Source organism: Rana temporaria, chromosome 4 (assembly GCF_905171775.1).
Source record: "Rana temporaria chromosome 4, aRanTem1.1, whole genome shotgun sequence".
NCBI classification, from domain to species: domain Eukaryota; kingdom Metazoa; phylum Chordata; class Amphibia; order Anura; family Ranidae; genus Rana; species Rana temporaria.
Window position 1 is genome coordinate 291,158,516 of NC_053492.1, and position 16,456 is coordinate 291,174,971.

The 16,456-nt window shown below is 40.3% G+C and overlaps 1 protein-coding gene across 2 annotated transcripts in view; it reads left to right on the top strand.

Annotated features, from left to right (window-relative positions):
• The window catches only part of ENPP3 (ectonucleotide pyrophosphatase/phosphodiesterase 3), a 144,726-nt gene extending 133,890 nt beyond the window's left edge, over nt 1–10,836 (top strand). For both annotated transcript variants that reach the window (XM_040350439.1, XM_040350440.1), the window contains exons 24-25: nt 4,938–5,094; nt 10,606–10,836. In XM_040350439.1, the coding sequence (XP_040206373.1) occupies nt 4,938–5,094; nt 10,606–10,779 (331 nt within the window). In that variant the 3' untranslated portion in view covers nt 10,780–10,836. The remainder of the gene's footprint in view (nt 1–4,937; nt 5,095–10,605) is intronic.
• Nucleotides 10,837–16,456: the final 5,620 nt, after the last annotated feature.

Here is a 16,456-nt window from a genome sequence, read left to right on the forward strand (position 1 = left end):
ACGAGGCCTCAGTTTGCCAGGAAGATAAAGGGGATGGGTCATTAGAGGGCCAATGAGAGCTACATGGCTGGAGGTGTGCCTCTGTGTGTTTGTTTAAATCCAGGAAGTGAACAGGCAGCAGCTTCAGTTGCCCACAGTTAAAATGGTCGCAGCCAGACTTAGTGGAGGGAGATTTCTGCAGCATATTTGGCAAGTACAGAAACGCGGTATATATAAAATAATATGCAAAGTGGTTGAAGGGAAGCTTCAGAATGGCAAAGATGTTTTTATTACAAATTATGTGAGCAGACTGCAGTTCCTCTTTAACCTGCCTGGCGGTATTCCCGAGTCTGACTTTTTAGATTTTCATGCTGCGAGCGGTAACCCCGAGTCAGACTCGGGCTCGCCTCGCTGGATCCAAAGGCATTGTTTACTTACCTTGTCCCTGGATCCAGCGATGCCACCGCGCTGTGTGAGCGAACGGGACCTCCCTCGATTCACACAGTGTCCTCCTGTGCCGCCGATCTCCGTTCCCTGTGACGTTACGACGCACGGGAGCGGAGAACGGCGCCAAATTCAAAAACGTGAACAAACACAATACATACAGTATACTGTAATCTTATAGATTACAGTACTGTATGTAAAAAATACACCCCCCCCCCTTGTCCCTAGTGGTCTGCCCAGTGTCCTGCATGTTCTTTTATATAATAAAAACCTTTCTTTCTGCCTGCAAACTGTAGATTGTCCAAAAGTGTCCCTTTATGTCAAAAATGGTTTTAGAGCAGCTAGAAAACAGCGATAATAAATTATAATCACTTGCAGAATTGTGCGATAGCGATTTGTGGGGAAATTCGTCATAAAAAAAAAAAAAAATTGACAGCGACAATTCTGCAACTGAGCAAATTTCAGTGATTTTGATTTGATTACATTATTGAATAATTTTTATTATAATTATATTATTATTTGTTATAATTATTTATTATATTATAATTTATAATTTTGTTTTTTAAAAAAATGTCATACCCGGGATGCCTATTAGAATCTTGTTTGGTCAGATTTAAGTGAGTTATTTCTAAAAATTACAGACCTACAGTATAAAACGCCAAATTTCCTTGCAAATAATGGTACCGCTTTCAGCATGTTTTTTCTGAAAGAATCATACCGCCAGGGAGCTTCCTCTGGAATTATTCAAATGTATGCAATATGAAATTATTAAACTAGCCTGCAGTAAAGAAAAAGCTGCTTCTATACCTAAATAGAGACCATGTGCCCTGGGCAAACATTTCAACAAAAATCTTTCCATAAGTTTACATGCATATTTAATGTATTTTATGCATGTTATTTGCCTGTAAAATGTCTCTCTTACATAGACTTCAATAAGTCTTGAAACTGCTGCTGGGCACCAGCATCCTAATTGTGATCTCAGCAGCCTCAGAGCTGTCACTCTGTAGCAATCCCCATCACTCTTCCAATGGCAGTTAGAAAATGTTATGTAGAAATGTGAAGGGAGGGACAGAGGAGCTGGGCCAGTACAGAAAGTAAGTAGACAGAAGAGACAAAGGCTTTGGCAAGCAAGGGGGGGGGGGGGCTGTGGTAGCAAACTGACGCTCCTTAACCACTTCCCGACCAGCCGCCGTCATTTTACGGTGGCAGGTCGGCTCCCCTGTGCAAGAGCACGCAATATAACGTCGGCTCTCGCGATTGCTCGTTACAGAGCGGGGACCGGGAGCTGTGTGTGTAAACACACAGCTCCCGGTCCTGTCAGGGAGAGAAATGCTGATCTTCTTTTCATACAATGTATGAACAGCAGATCAGTCATTTCCCCTAGTGAGGCCACCCCCCCCTACAGTTAGAACACACCCAGGGAACATACTTAACCCCTTCCCCGCCCCCTAGTGTTAACCCCTTCACTGCCAGTGGCATTTTTATAGTAATCCAATGCATTTTTATAGCACTGATCGCTATAAAAATGCCAATGGTCCCAAAAATGTGTCAAAAGTGCCCGAAGTGTCCGCCATAATGTCGCAGTACCGAAAAAAAAATCGCTGATCGACGCCATTACTAGTAAAAAAAAAATATTAATAAAAATACCCTCTATTTTGTAAACGCTATAACATTTGCTCAAACCAATCAATAAACGCTTATTGAAATTTTTTTTTTTTTTTACGAAAAATATGTAGAAGAATACGTATCGGCCTAAACTGAGGAAAAAAAATGTTTTTTGATATATTTTTGGGGGATATTTATTAAAGCAAAAAGTAAAAAATATTCATTTTTTTTTCAAAATTGTCGCTCTATTTTTGTTTATAGCGCAAAAACTAAAAACCGCAGAGTTGATCAAATACCACCAAAAGAAAGCTCTATTTGTGGGGAAAAAGGGACGCTAATTTTGTTTGGGAGCCACGTTGCATGACCGCGCAATTGTCAGTTAAAGCGACAGTGCTGAATCGCAAAAAGTGCTCTGGTCTTTGACCAGCAATATGGTCCGAAATGAAAGGCAAAATATTTGTGTGTGTGTGTGTGTATATATATATATATATATATATATATACACACACACATACATATATATATATATATATATATATATATATATATATATACACACATACATACACATATATATATATATATATATATATATATATATATATAATGTGTATGTATGTGTGTGTATATATATATATATATATATATATATATATATATATATATATATATATACACACACAAGCATACATTAATAACCTTTTCCCCTTTTTTAAATAAGTGATCACATTCCCTCTGTTCTCAGCTGCATAAGAGCTGGGGGGAGGAGAAGCAACAATACACTAAGCTTCCCAATAAATGGCTGTGCAGCGGGGTTGTGTCAGGACACGTCTGATCATTGGAGGAGAGCAGGCTGAGTTTCAGCACAGCTAGAAAACTACCCAGGTTGTGCCCTCCTGCTTAGTGTGGTCAGTTTTTTTTAATAGGAAAGCAGAGGGACTGGCAGGAACACCAGGGATATGAAGGAAGTAATACAAAGAGAACAGGAGACTTTGTCATACAAGTACATGGTACGGCAGTCACATAGGAATATAAAAAGCTGGGGTTACAAACACTTTAAGTAGCTGAATTCTCTAGCAAGTTTAAAGGCATAATGCAAGTGAAGGGGGAAAAAAATTATGTAAAGGAAATGCCAATAAACATTTATAATAATTTACTTTTTTGTGCTTTTACCTATACTTTTTAAACTGGAAGTGAAGTTACACATTTTGCCAAAAACTAAACAGCTTTGTGCTCTACTAACTTCCACTTATTTTCAGAAATTCACACAGACTGGCTTACAGTGTGTATAAAAAGCATTTTCCCCTTTAAGTTTTTATTTTTGTCCTAGAACAACACAGTGAATATTTTTTTTTTAAACTAGCAGAAATTGATTTTTAAAGTGAAATGATGAACAAATCTCTGCAAATCGATTTAAATACGTTACAATGAAAAATACAAAATGTACCGTAAATGCATAAGTATACACCCCCATGTTAAAGTGTTAGCAAAGGCTAATATTAACCATTCTTAAAAATTTTCCCTCCCCGCACCTCCTACCTATCCTGCATTCCCAGTTTAAAAAAATAAAATAAAAATCAGTGTACTTAACAAATTTATGTCTGGTCTGGTCTGATTTAGCAGCTCCAGTTCCCCCGTGTTGGGGCTGGTTCACGCTAGGTGTATTCCATGCGCGCTTTTTTCATACTGCGTGCAAATGCTCTGCCATAGCGAGGCGTTCTCAGGTGCCATTAATTGTGTTTTATAAAAACAATAAGCTGATCCCAGTCCCCTTTTTGTCTCTCCTTATGTGAAGTCACTTTTCTCCACTAGCATACTGTAAGCTAAGGAGCCTAAGAAGGACTGGACACTATGGTGGACAGCGGTTTCAAAATGCATAGGGCTAGATCCACGAAGATAGGCGTAATTTTAAGCAGGCGTAGCGTATCGTAGTTACGCTACGCTGCCACAACTTTGAGAGGCAAGTGCTGTATTCACAAAGCACTTGTGTCTAAAGTTACGGCGGCGTAGCATAAATGTGCCGGCGTAAGCGCGCTTAAATCAAATGAGGAACAGGCATGTTTTATGTAAACTAAGCATGACCCCATGTAAATGACGCTTTTTTCGTACGGCGCATGCTCAGTATCATGTCAAATTATTAAATTACGCCCGCTCAATGCCTAGACGACGTGAACGTAATTTACGCAAAGCCCTATTCGCGAACGTTTTACGCAAACAACGTAAAATGTAAAAAATTGGACGCTGGCCCGACGTCCATACTTAACATTGCGAACGCCTCATAGAGCAGGGGTAATGTTAAGCCGGAAAAAGCCTTACGTAAACGACGTAAAAAAATGCGCCGGGCGGACATACGTTTGAGAATCGGCATATCTAGCTAATTTGCATACTCTACGTGGAAATCAACAGAAGCGCCACCTAGCGGCCAGCGTAAATATGCACCTAAGATACGACGGCGTACTAAGACGTACTTTAGTCGGATCTAGCCCACATTCAGGCGTATCTTGTTTTGTGGATACAAAACAAAGATACGCCGGAGCATCCTAGAAGTTACGCGGCGTATCTGGCCCATAGTATATAGTACAAATCACTGCAAATACATTTTTGTCAATTTAACATGAGTTGTTTTATTACTCTCTAATCCAGTGGTTCTCAACCTCAGTCCTCAAGTACCCCTGACAGGTCATGTTTTGGGAATTTCTCTTAGATACAAGAGCTGTCCAAAATACCACCCTGATTTAAAGCACGATAAAGGAAAACCTGCAAACATGGCCTGTTGGGGGTACTTGAGGACTGATGTTGAGAACCACTGGTCTAATGCTATGCAGGTAGTATTAACGATGATTAACTGAACTTTTGTAACACAATTTTACACAAAGGTAACAGAATTTTTGTATACGATTTTCCTTTAGATATGTAGAGGGCACAAAGATTCCCATCCCTACTCATTACTTCGTCGTACTCACCAGCTGCAAGAACACTATTTACACTCCAATCAGCTGCAGCGGTGATCTTGACGTTTTGTCTTTCATCATTCCTCACAGACAAGACAACAGTGAAAGCTGTGCAGTAAGTACTCTGTCTCATGTTTCTATAAAGCACATATGCCAAACACAAGACCCGAGGGCTAAATCCGGCCTGTCAGGCCATTCATTTCATGTGTCCCTAGCACCCAGGGTTTTGTTTTTTTCAGCAGGAACGTGGTGGAAACTCTGTTCCGCCACCTTTGGCTCTTGCCCTCCGCTCACCACTGTCACTTATAAACACAGAAGCCTTCTGTGTTTACATGGACAGCTTTCCTCTTGGCGGCTTCCTCAGAACAGAGGAGGGGTGGAAGTGAGATGTGGACAGCCTGTGAAAGACAGCTGCACACTGTACATGGCAGAACCTTAAAACCTTCAGGCTGGGTTCACACTACTACACTACTTTCATCCTACTTTGCTCTGCTACATTGGTCCTACATTGGTCCTACATTGGTCCTACATCCATCCTACTTTCATGAACAGGATACTACTTTGGTCCGACTTCAATGATATTCAATGGGCCTGAAGTAGGATCAATGTAGGACAAAAAGTAGTACAGGGAGATTTTTCAAAGTCGGACTGACTTGTGTAGGACGCTACAAGACGCTCTCATAGGGAAACATTGAACACAGAGCAAAGTAGGATGAAAGTAGTGTAGTAGTGTGAACCCAGCCTCACCCTGTATGTAGCGCACTCCTTAACCCTGCACTCTGTACACAACACCCCCCTGAACTCTGCGCACTGTGCATCGGGCTCCCCTGAAACTGAACTCTGTATATAGTGTACCCCTAAACTCTGCACATAACACACTCCTGGTATTGTTTGCCCCTTAAAGATCCTTTAAGGTGTGGTTGAGTTCCTGCACCTATTCTCTGAAAAAACCTGGATAAATTTATATAACCTTACAGATACAACCGGCCCTTTGGGGGCAACCATAATGCTGATGCGGGCAGCAATGAAATTGAATTTGACATCCCTGCTATAAAGAATTGATACTAGTCACACAAGGAAATTGGTGACACTAGATTTTAGTTATGGGGTATCAGAGTAAATGGGGCTTAATACAAATGCAATCCACATGGTTGAAAACAATTTATCATTCTTCTTCCAAAGTCACAATTATGTGCCACTTTGTGTTGGTCTATCACATAAAATCCATTTACATTTTGGCTGTAACATGACAAAATGTGGAACATTTCAAGGAGTATGAATACTTTTTTCAAGGCATTGTAGCTAATAGGAAACGGGGGGTATTAAGAAAACATGGATATAATGGAGAACTGAATTCTAATGTGGCAAGAAATCCACAAAAAGCAATAAACTATAGATATGTGAACAATCTTGCAAAGCCTTTTAGATGCAGAAGTAGATTTTAGATCATCTGCCCGATATATTACTGTTCAGGGCTCCGTTCCCTGTGAGCGTCACGACGCACAGGGGCGGAGCCAGGCGGTAAATTAAAAATGTGAAAAACACATAGGCCCGGATTCACAAAACACTTCCGCCGACGTATCTCGAGATACGCCGCGTAAGTGTAAAAATGCGCCGTCGTATCTATGCCCACAGAACTAGATACGCCTGAAAATAGGCTTCTTCCGACCGACGTAACTTTCCTACGCCGTCCTATCGTGGGCGCATATTTACGCTGGCCGCAAGGGGCGCTCCCATTGATTTACGATTCGAATATGTAAATGAGGGAGATACGTCGATTCACGAACGTTGCGCCCGGCGTAAAATATACGCGGTTTGCGTAAGACTTACATCCGGCGTAAAGTTATTCCCCATATAGGAGGCGCAAGTCATGTTAAGGAATGGACCAGGGAACACAGCCGTTGGATTTTACATTGTTTACGTAGTACGTGAATATGGCTGGGCGTAGGTTACGTTCACGTCGTTGGCAGTGATTAGACGTATCTTAGGCAGTTGTTTCGACGTGATTCTGAGCATGCGCACTGGGATGCTTCCACGGGATGGCGCATGCGCCGTAGGTTATTCGTATCTTTATGACGCTCAGTCCTTCATTTACATGGGGTCACGCCTCATTAGCATGGCTCACGCCCCGCCCACTTACACCTACGCTGGCTTACGCCGAGGAAGCCCAGTGTATCTTTAACAGCGAGTGCTTTGTGAATCCAGTGCTTGCCTCTGTGCGCAGCGCGGGCGTTGCGTATATTAGATACGCTACACCGGCATAAATATGCGCCGATGTATGTGAATCCGGGCCATATAGTACACTGTAAACATACAGATTACATTACAGTATCAAATCATTTTACCTCCCTTTTTGTCCTTAGTGCTTTGTCCAGTGCCCTGCATGCAGTTTTATATTGTATATACTGTTTTTTCTGCCTAGAAACTTGACAACCAAAAAATGCCCCTTTACGTCGAAAAACAGCCATAGTAAAAATGAATCACTTGCAGAATTGAGTGCTAGTGATTCGTGGGGAAATTCGGCATCAGACACTAAGGCTCGGTTCACACTATCACCGCATCTGTGGTACAGCAGGGGTCTGGTGCGTGCTGGTTCACTGTTTCAGGTCCGATTTCAGCCCGAACTTTGGGCTGAATTCAGGCCTAAAACAGACCAAAAAAGCACACATTTTTTCAACAATTTGCATCGGACCTGCTGGAGGGATACAGGGATGGACTGGCCATTGGGACTACAGGGAGTTTCCCAGTGGGCCGATGGCTTAGTGGGCCGTCTTCAGTGACAGTAGGGCCGCCGCTCCTCTGTCTCTTCCTCCCTGCAGCGCTCACCTCCTCTCCCTCCCCGCAGTGCTCACCTGGGGGGGAACAGAGAAGCAGGGGGAGGACCAGAGGAGCAGGGGGGATGACAGAGGAGCATGGGAGGGACCAGAAGGAGGGCCTGGGAATTTCTCACTTCTGCCTAATCTTGCCCCATGGGGAGGGGGGCAACGAACTGATTCTTTGCCCGGGTGAAATAATGTCTAGCTTCCCCACTGGTACTGCCTATAAGAGTACCAGTACCAGCCGTTTTACTCTAATAAAGTAGAACGGCTAGTGGCTAGTGAAGGGGAAGAGGGGGCTTGGGTGGCCGGGGGGGGGGGGGGAGGGGAGACCTATCAAAGTGGGCCAGTCTGGATGAAGTCCAGGGCCAAATTTTTGTCCCAGTCCAGCCCTGGAGGGATATGTTAACCGGCTCCATAAAGAGCCAGTCACATTCTCCTGCTATGCGAATTGGATGCGGTGAAACCTCCACATCCAATTTGCATAGGTGTGACGACAGCGACAATTCTGCAACTGAGAAAACTTTAGTGTTTTTTGATTTGATTACATTATTAAATACATTTTTTTTTTTTTTTTGATAATTCATAGTTCATTATTAAATTATAGTTTATGATTTTGTGTTCATCACGTTACACTTGATTATTTTGTATCACCTACTAGCACTCATAAGTCACCGATTACTGTTTTTGCACCTTGGCACTTTATTGCACAACCTGGTATTTATTAATATTTATCTCTGAGGATTCTATTTATTATCAATAATTTATTATCATTTATTTCGGAGGATTTTATATTTATTTATACTCACATTTTTGTATGCTCGTTAGTTCATTTATAGTTATCAGATCTATTAGCAAGTTGTGAATCGCACAGGTCTCTGGATTTTTAGATTGGCACTGGCACTTTTTGGACGTATAATATTTATTTATTTGAAGCCAGCAGGCTATACAGATTTACACCCACACATTTTGTGCCCCCTTACATCAGCCACTTATTCCCTACAGCTCAGCGCTACTCTATATCATTTGTCTATTAGGTTGTGGATTAACCTCCCAGTGCTTTGTAGCTGTCTTCACCCCTCTCTCTCCCTAGCCCCTTTTTTTCACTTTGGCTAGTTCACATAGCAGCGTGGGAATATTCTTTTTACATACAAAGTGGCACATAATTGTATGTGATAAATGTTTTTTACATTTTTTTTTACTAATACATATGTGAAAAGTGTTAGATTGGGGGGTATGTGATCGAGAGTCCTAAAGAAGATATAGCACCTCATCCCGAAATAGATTCAAAGGAGAGGAATTTTTTGGAAGGGTTGAGGGGATTATTGCGGTGCGAAGAAGGAAACCAGACAAAGTATGTATATATATATATAAAAATATATCAAAAGGTTTATTCAATTTTTACAAAATATAGTAATTCAAAATACAAATAGTGCATAAGTTATTTTGTGGGAGCAAGGTCTAGAAATAATTTTTTCGATCAGGTCGACCCTACTAGTTTCGCCTCTTGGCTTCTTCAGGGGAATTAGAATAAGATCGTCTCTCTAGATTGCTCTAAAGAGATGAAAAAACAATTTTAACATATGCATACAATATAAACTCTTAAAAAACTTTGATTATATATATATTCAACAGTACATGTCATGCATATAAAATACAAACAGAAGTTTGGCTGGGATCTCTGGCGGGGCAAGAGAAACCAAAGTTCATAGGAACAAATGCGTATATATCCACAGCCAGGTAACAGCCCATGCTGTTCAGCCCATGAGAGGGGGCTGGCAGCAAGTTCAACTGTCAGTTGAACTTGGATTTCAATATCCACCCTGAGGGGGTTTTCCTTGACTGGCTGTGCATGAAGCTAGGGTAGGTTTTATATCTCCTACCTATGGAATTTTGCTGCCATCCCCCTCTCATGGGCTGAACAGCATGGGCTGTTACCTGGCTGTGGATATATACGCATTTGTTCCTATGAACTTTGGTTTCTCTTGCCCCGCCAGAGATCCCAGCCAAACTTCTGTTTGTATTTTATATGCATGACATGTACTGTTGAATATATATAATCGAAGTTTTTTAAGAGTTTATATTGTATGCATATGTTAAATTTGTTTTTTCATCTCTTTAGAGCAATCTAGAGAGACGATCTTGTCCTAATTCCCCTGAAGAAGCCAAGAGGCGAAACTAGTAGGGTCGACCTGATCGAAAAAATTATTTCTAGACCTTGCTCCCACAAAATAACTTATGCACTATTTGTATTTTGAATTACTATATTTTGTAAAAATTGAATAAACCTTTTGATATATTTTTATATATATATATACATACTTTGTCTGGTTTCCTTCTTCGCACCGCAATAATCCCCTCAACCCTTCCAAAAAATTCCCCTCCTTTGAATGTGAAAAGTGTGGTGTGCATTTGTATTCAGCCCCCTTTATTCTGATACCCCTGACTAATATCTAGTGGAACCAATTGCCTTCAGAAGTCACCTATTTAGTAAACAGTCCACAGTGTGTAATGTATTTTCAGTATAAATACAGCTGTTTTGTGAAGCTCTCAGAGGTTTGTTAGAGAACCTTAGTGAACAAACAGCATCATGAAGACCAAGGAACACACCAGACAGGTCAGGAATAAAGTTGTGGAGAAGTTTAAAGCAGGATTAGGTTATACAAAAATATACCAAGCTTTAAACATCTCATGGAGCACTGTTCAATCCATCATCAGAAAATGGAAAATGGAATGTGACTAATCACTACTAGCTATACCATGTCCTGGATAAGTAACAACCTTCACAGACATCTCATTTTTATTTTCAGGACAGCAAGCCTGAAGAACAATGGGTTGAAGAAAGACTTAAAGCACATGCAGCTCGTGTCCGTGATGTTGAACTGCTCACAGGACTGGACTTTTTTCAAGAAAGCAAGCCGCTTATTACAAATGTCTTACAACTCAAGATATTCTTGCCAACATTTGAGACTGTTGTAAACTGATTGCACCATAATATGGATGAATAAAAATATATATTCAAATGTTTCACTTCAAAAGTACATACCGTATATACTATTTGTTTTATGGCCTCTTGGGCTGAATAATTAAATATTATACAGAAAACAGCAGGGCTAATATGAACCAAAAAGGAAACCGGAACCCCCCCCCCCCCCTTTTATACCAATAATTTTAGATTATTCCTTGCTTTCTCAGACCTACACTAGCCAAATCAGTAGGTATCAGATAAGATCTAAATTTTACTCTTATTTCAATAAGTCAGCTTAATAATTAAACCCTATAGATGTTTGGAGTCTCTGATGTTTTCTGTGTCTGTGATGTACTAGCAGGTACATTCCAGCAACAGATACTGTATACCAACCATAACACTGTAGATAGAAAAAGATAATAAAAGAGTAGAATTACATGTTTTCCATAAGGCAGAATTCTACACTTATTTTTTGTTAGTTTTAGGGGAGTTTGAACAAAGTTTACTTTGGTTGGTATCCCAGCCATTCCTGGGATTCCAGTAAGATCTTCCTCACACTCAGTCTAACCTTCACAGAGAGATTTTGACTGTGAGTCAGGCCTCGTACACACGACCGAGGAACTCGACGGGCGAAACACATCGTTTTGCTCGTCGAGTTCCTTGTGAGGCTGTCGAGCAACTTGGCGAGCCAATTTTCTCTATTCCCGTCGAGGAAAAAGAGAACATGCTCTCTTTTTGGCTCGACAGTTTCCTCGTCGAAAAATGTACACACGACCGGTTTCCTCGGCAAAAAAAAACAACCCAGCAAGTTTCTTGCTGGTTTTTGCCGAGAAACTCGGTCGCGTGTACGAGGCTTCAGCCATACAGGTTCCTCTCTCAAAACATTTCCCATATGTACCTGTAGACAATTCTCTAATGAGCTAGTGGTACAGAAGTACAAACTGATATATGGAACATTTTTGGTCAAAGGTTGGAATAGGTCTTGGAGAATAAACTGTGTCCTGTACCAACCTAAGCCAAAAAACAAAAAGTCCTGGGAGAAGTTTTGATTAGGAGACCAACACACCTAAAATATCAAAACAATTATAGCAATTTACATAATAAACGATTTATAAAAAATACAAATGGCAAAATAGAAAATGTTTTCGCTAAAGTGTAAGTAATGATTGTGGATATTTATTTTATATTTTCATACAACACCATAAACCTGGTAAATGAAATGGGATTTCACTGGTACTTTATATTAAACTTATGCGTGTATGAATTTTGTTTCCTATAGCTGTATTGTGGAAACACTTCCCTTCCTCAAACAGAATTGTGTAAAATAGAAGTTTAAGGAAGCAGAAACAAAAGACTACTAAAAAATGTAAATGCAATTCAATAATAAAAGAAACGTGTATGCCAAATCGGTCAGTGCCTGATTTACAGACAATCTCCAGCTTTTCCTGCCCAAAACAGATGCATTGTGTATGTGAATGAATCACAACTGCCGCTGTCAGTTTGTGTGCAACTTACCTCTTTTATCTGTATACAGCAGGTTTCTGTGTCTGTGATGTCACTCCTCTTCCTCATTTTTAAGCTGATTCCTGCTTCCTTCCTTAGCTAGTCTGGATACTACATCTCCCACGATCCTTTGAACCTCTGTAGTTTCAAGGCCGGCCATGGTAGTCACGTTTACCAGCTGTTGTAGTTGGTGTGGGTGGGTCTTCAGATTTCTGTGGGTGTTTCTTGGCCTTCATGTGGGTGATGAATGGGGGGGGGGGGAGCAATGAAATGGTTTTATCATCTCCCACACTCCATTGTGCTGTACAGCAGGTAGGGAACATGCAGGAAGTGTAACTGGTTTAACCACTTTCTGCCAGCACTATAGTCAAAAGACGATAACCGTGCAGGCCTCAGGTCTGGGAGGATGTCGATGGATATCGTCCCACATGCACGCATCAGGCGCACTCTGTGATCACTGTGTGCTTTGGACTCGGCTGATCACAGATCGTGGTAAAGAGCCAATAACTGTGGCCTTTTACCATGTGATCAGCTGTGTCATATCACAGCTGGTCACATGTAAACAGACTTGCTGGTGAGACAGTGTAAGAGGAAAGGAAAGCCAATCTAAAAGGACACAGTGGGGGTTATTTACGAAAGGCAAATCCACTTTGCACTACAAGTACACTTGGAAGTGCAGTCACTGTAGATCTGAGGGGTAGATTTGAAATGAGGGGAAGTTCTGCTCATATTTTCATCCAATCATGTGCAAGCTAAAATGCTGTTTTTTATTTTCGTTGCATGTCCCCCTCAGATCTACAGCGACTACACTTGAAAGTGCACTTTCAGTGCACTTGTAGTGCAAAGTGGATTTGCCTTCGGTAAATTACCCCCAGTGAGTACATTGTTTACACTGATAATCCGGGCACTGGTCATTGCCGTTTATCAGTGCCCTGATTATCAGTGCAGATTAGTAGTGCCCAACAGTGTTACCTCATCAGTGCCTCCTCATCATTGCACATCAGTGAAGGAGAAAAACTATTATAATTTAATATTATTTGCAACATTTTCAGTCTTTGTTCGCTTATTTAGCAAATAATTAAACCCCAGTGGTGATTAAATACCACCAAAAGAAAGCTCTATCTGTCTCAAAAAATATATAAAAATTTCATTTGGGCACAGTGTAATATGACTAAATGTCATTCAAATTTTTTTTTTATTTCAATATATTTTTATTGGATTATTCAAAATTTTACAATAGTAGCAAATAAAATAACAATGTTTTACAGTATACAAGAGGTGAAATAGCATACATCTTCGATTGCACATATACAATGCTAGTTAGGAAGTTGAGTATATACAATACTGTTTAAATAAGGTAGAGAATTCCTAGTGATACTTAATGTTGAAACAAAAATCTAATTTCAATCGTAGAAGGGAGGATTGAACACTCCCGAACACCCCCAAGGGGACTCACAGTGCCCGGGAGGCAATCCTTTCATAAGAGATGTTAACTAAACAAAAAGAGTAAATAATAGTATTAAATTAAATCATGTCAGGGTATCGTACCAGAGATTCCAAGTAGCCCAATGGATCGTATATTTATGAAGTAAGCCTAAGGATGATGCCAGTATTTTTTCATAGGAGTTATGAAGGTTGGTAAGGTCAACAGCATCATCGGGAGATGGCGGATTAGAATCTTTCCATTTCCTAGTAATAGATAGTTTGGCTGCTAAGAGGAAGTGAGTTACAATTCTTTGTAGATTAGCTGGGAATTTTTCTATTCCCAGGGATAACAGAGCCAATGCCGGATCGGGTGTTACTTGTGTTTGTGTCAAATCAGAAATTGTTTGGAAAATTTTTGTCCAGTAGTTGTTAAGCTTAGGGCAGCTCCACAATATATGAAATATGTCCCCTTTAGCAGTACAAAGTCTCCAACACGTGTTGGAGGATTGGGAATTAAATTTGGACATTACTGCTGGAGTATAATACCAACGTAGAGTAATTTTGGCAAATAATTCCCATAGGGAGGTGCACTTAGAAGCAGATTGATTGGCTTTGCAAGCTATATGCCATTGGTTATCTGTAAAGGAACATTTAAGGTCTTTTTCCCACTGTAGTTGAGAAGAAGATTTAGTGAAAGTCAGTTTTTGTTGCATTAAATTATAGAATAAGGAAATGCCTCTTTTTTGTAGTACTGGTGATGTCAAATAGGACCAAGCCGAAGTGTGAATGAGCTTAAAGAAATGGCCTAGTTTATATAAACAATGTACCACTTGTGTATATTGAGAATAATTAATGTGAGGTAGGTCATATTCGGATTGAATAGATTGGAAGGATTTAATGTATCCATTCAAGTAAAAGTCCTGTAGATAATTAATGCCTTTTTTGTGCCAGGAAGCAATCGGAATGTGACTAATAAGAAGGTATAAAGCTTGGATAGGGACCTGGGATTTTAACCCCCAAAATGGGATTTTAACCCCCAAAATGGCCCCATACAACCAAATATTGGTTGGGCCATACGTACAGTAACTGGATTCAATATTACCCCATTGAGTAGTAGAAGTAGTGTTAAACCACTCTCTCACTTGGGTTAGAATGGAGGAATGATAATAATCTTGAAAGTCAATGTATCCCACTCCTCCAGACATTCGAAGTTTAATTAATTTGTTATGAGCACATCTAGACCTCTTTCCCTTCCAAACAAATTTGGATAAAAGCGTTTGCAAGGATTTAAAAAAAATATTGGGAATAGGAATAGGTAAATCGCGAAAAAAATTTAACACCTGTGGAAGATGAATCATTTTGAAAGCAGATAATCTGCCCCACCAAGAGAATTCGTGCTTGCTCAGATTTTGAAGGTCTGCTTGTAATTTACTTCTAAGGGTAAGGTAATTATATTCATATAGTGATTTGGTAGTTCTGGTGAGGTTGATACCCAAATATGGAATTTTAGTGTCCTCCCAGATGTAAGGGAACTGGTGCTGTAATAAATTTCTGGACACAGCATCAATTCCGATGTCCAAAATGGATGCTTTTAAAGCGTTCGCTTTGTAAAAAGAGACCTCACCAAACCAGGATAACATTTTTTGAACTTCAGTTAAAGAGGAAAAAGGATCGGTTAACATCAAGATTATGTCGTCTGCAAATAAGCTAATTTTATGGGCCAGTTTTCCTATATGAATTCCTGATATGTTGTCATTAGTTCTAATGTGCTCAGCCAGGGGTTCAATCATCATATTAAAAATTAGAGGGGACAATGGGCAGCCCTGTCGGGTACCATTAGAGATATGGAAAGTTTTAGAAAGAAGGCCGGAAGTAAAGACTCGGGCTGTGGGAGTGGTATAAAGGGCCAGTATAGCATCGAGAATGGGACCCTTGAAGCCAAATTTTTGAAGGGTCAGGTTCAGGTAATCCCAATTAACTCTGTCGAATGCCTTCTCTGCATCTAAAGAAAAAAGCAGAGAAGGCGTTACGATCAGTTCCACATTATGTATTATATTTATTAGTCTTCTAGTAGCGTCTGAAGTTTGGCGTCCTTTGGTAAAACCAGTTTGGTCCGTGTGAATCAGTCCTGGGAGAATGTGAACTAGTCTATTTGCGATCAATTTGGCGTATATTTTCAAGTCAACGTTTAGTAAGGATATTGGTCTAAAGTTGGAGGAGGAGGTGGGTTCTTTACCGGGTTTGGGTAAAGTTATTATAATGGCCGAAAGCATTTCGTTCGGAAAGGAAGAGGAGGAGACTGAGTAGTTATATAAAGACGTCAAATGTGGGGTTAGTAAGCTTTTAAATAACTTAAAATATTCTCCAGTGTAGCCGTCTGGGCCAGGAGATTTGCATGGAGGTAGATTGTCTATGGTCTTAAGAATCTCGGTTTCTGTAAAAAGGGGCATTCAACTGTTCAAGTTGGTCTTTCGATAATGTAGGAAGTTTAATATGATCGAGGAAAGAATTGATTTCCTCGCATGTTGGTTGGTGTGTGTCATTCAAATTTTGACAGTGCTGAAATCTGAAATTTGACCTGGGCAGGAAAGGGGTGAAAGTGCCCAGTATTGAAGTGGTTAAAGTGGAACTTTGGTCAAAAAACTCAACTGATTCTAAAGGCAATGTTTTTTTTCCCAAAAAAACAAACGTGTTATACTTACCTGCTCTGTGTAATGGTTTTGCGCAGAGTAGTCATAATACCCCACCTCTGCGGTTACCCACCA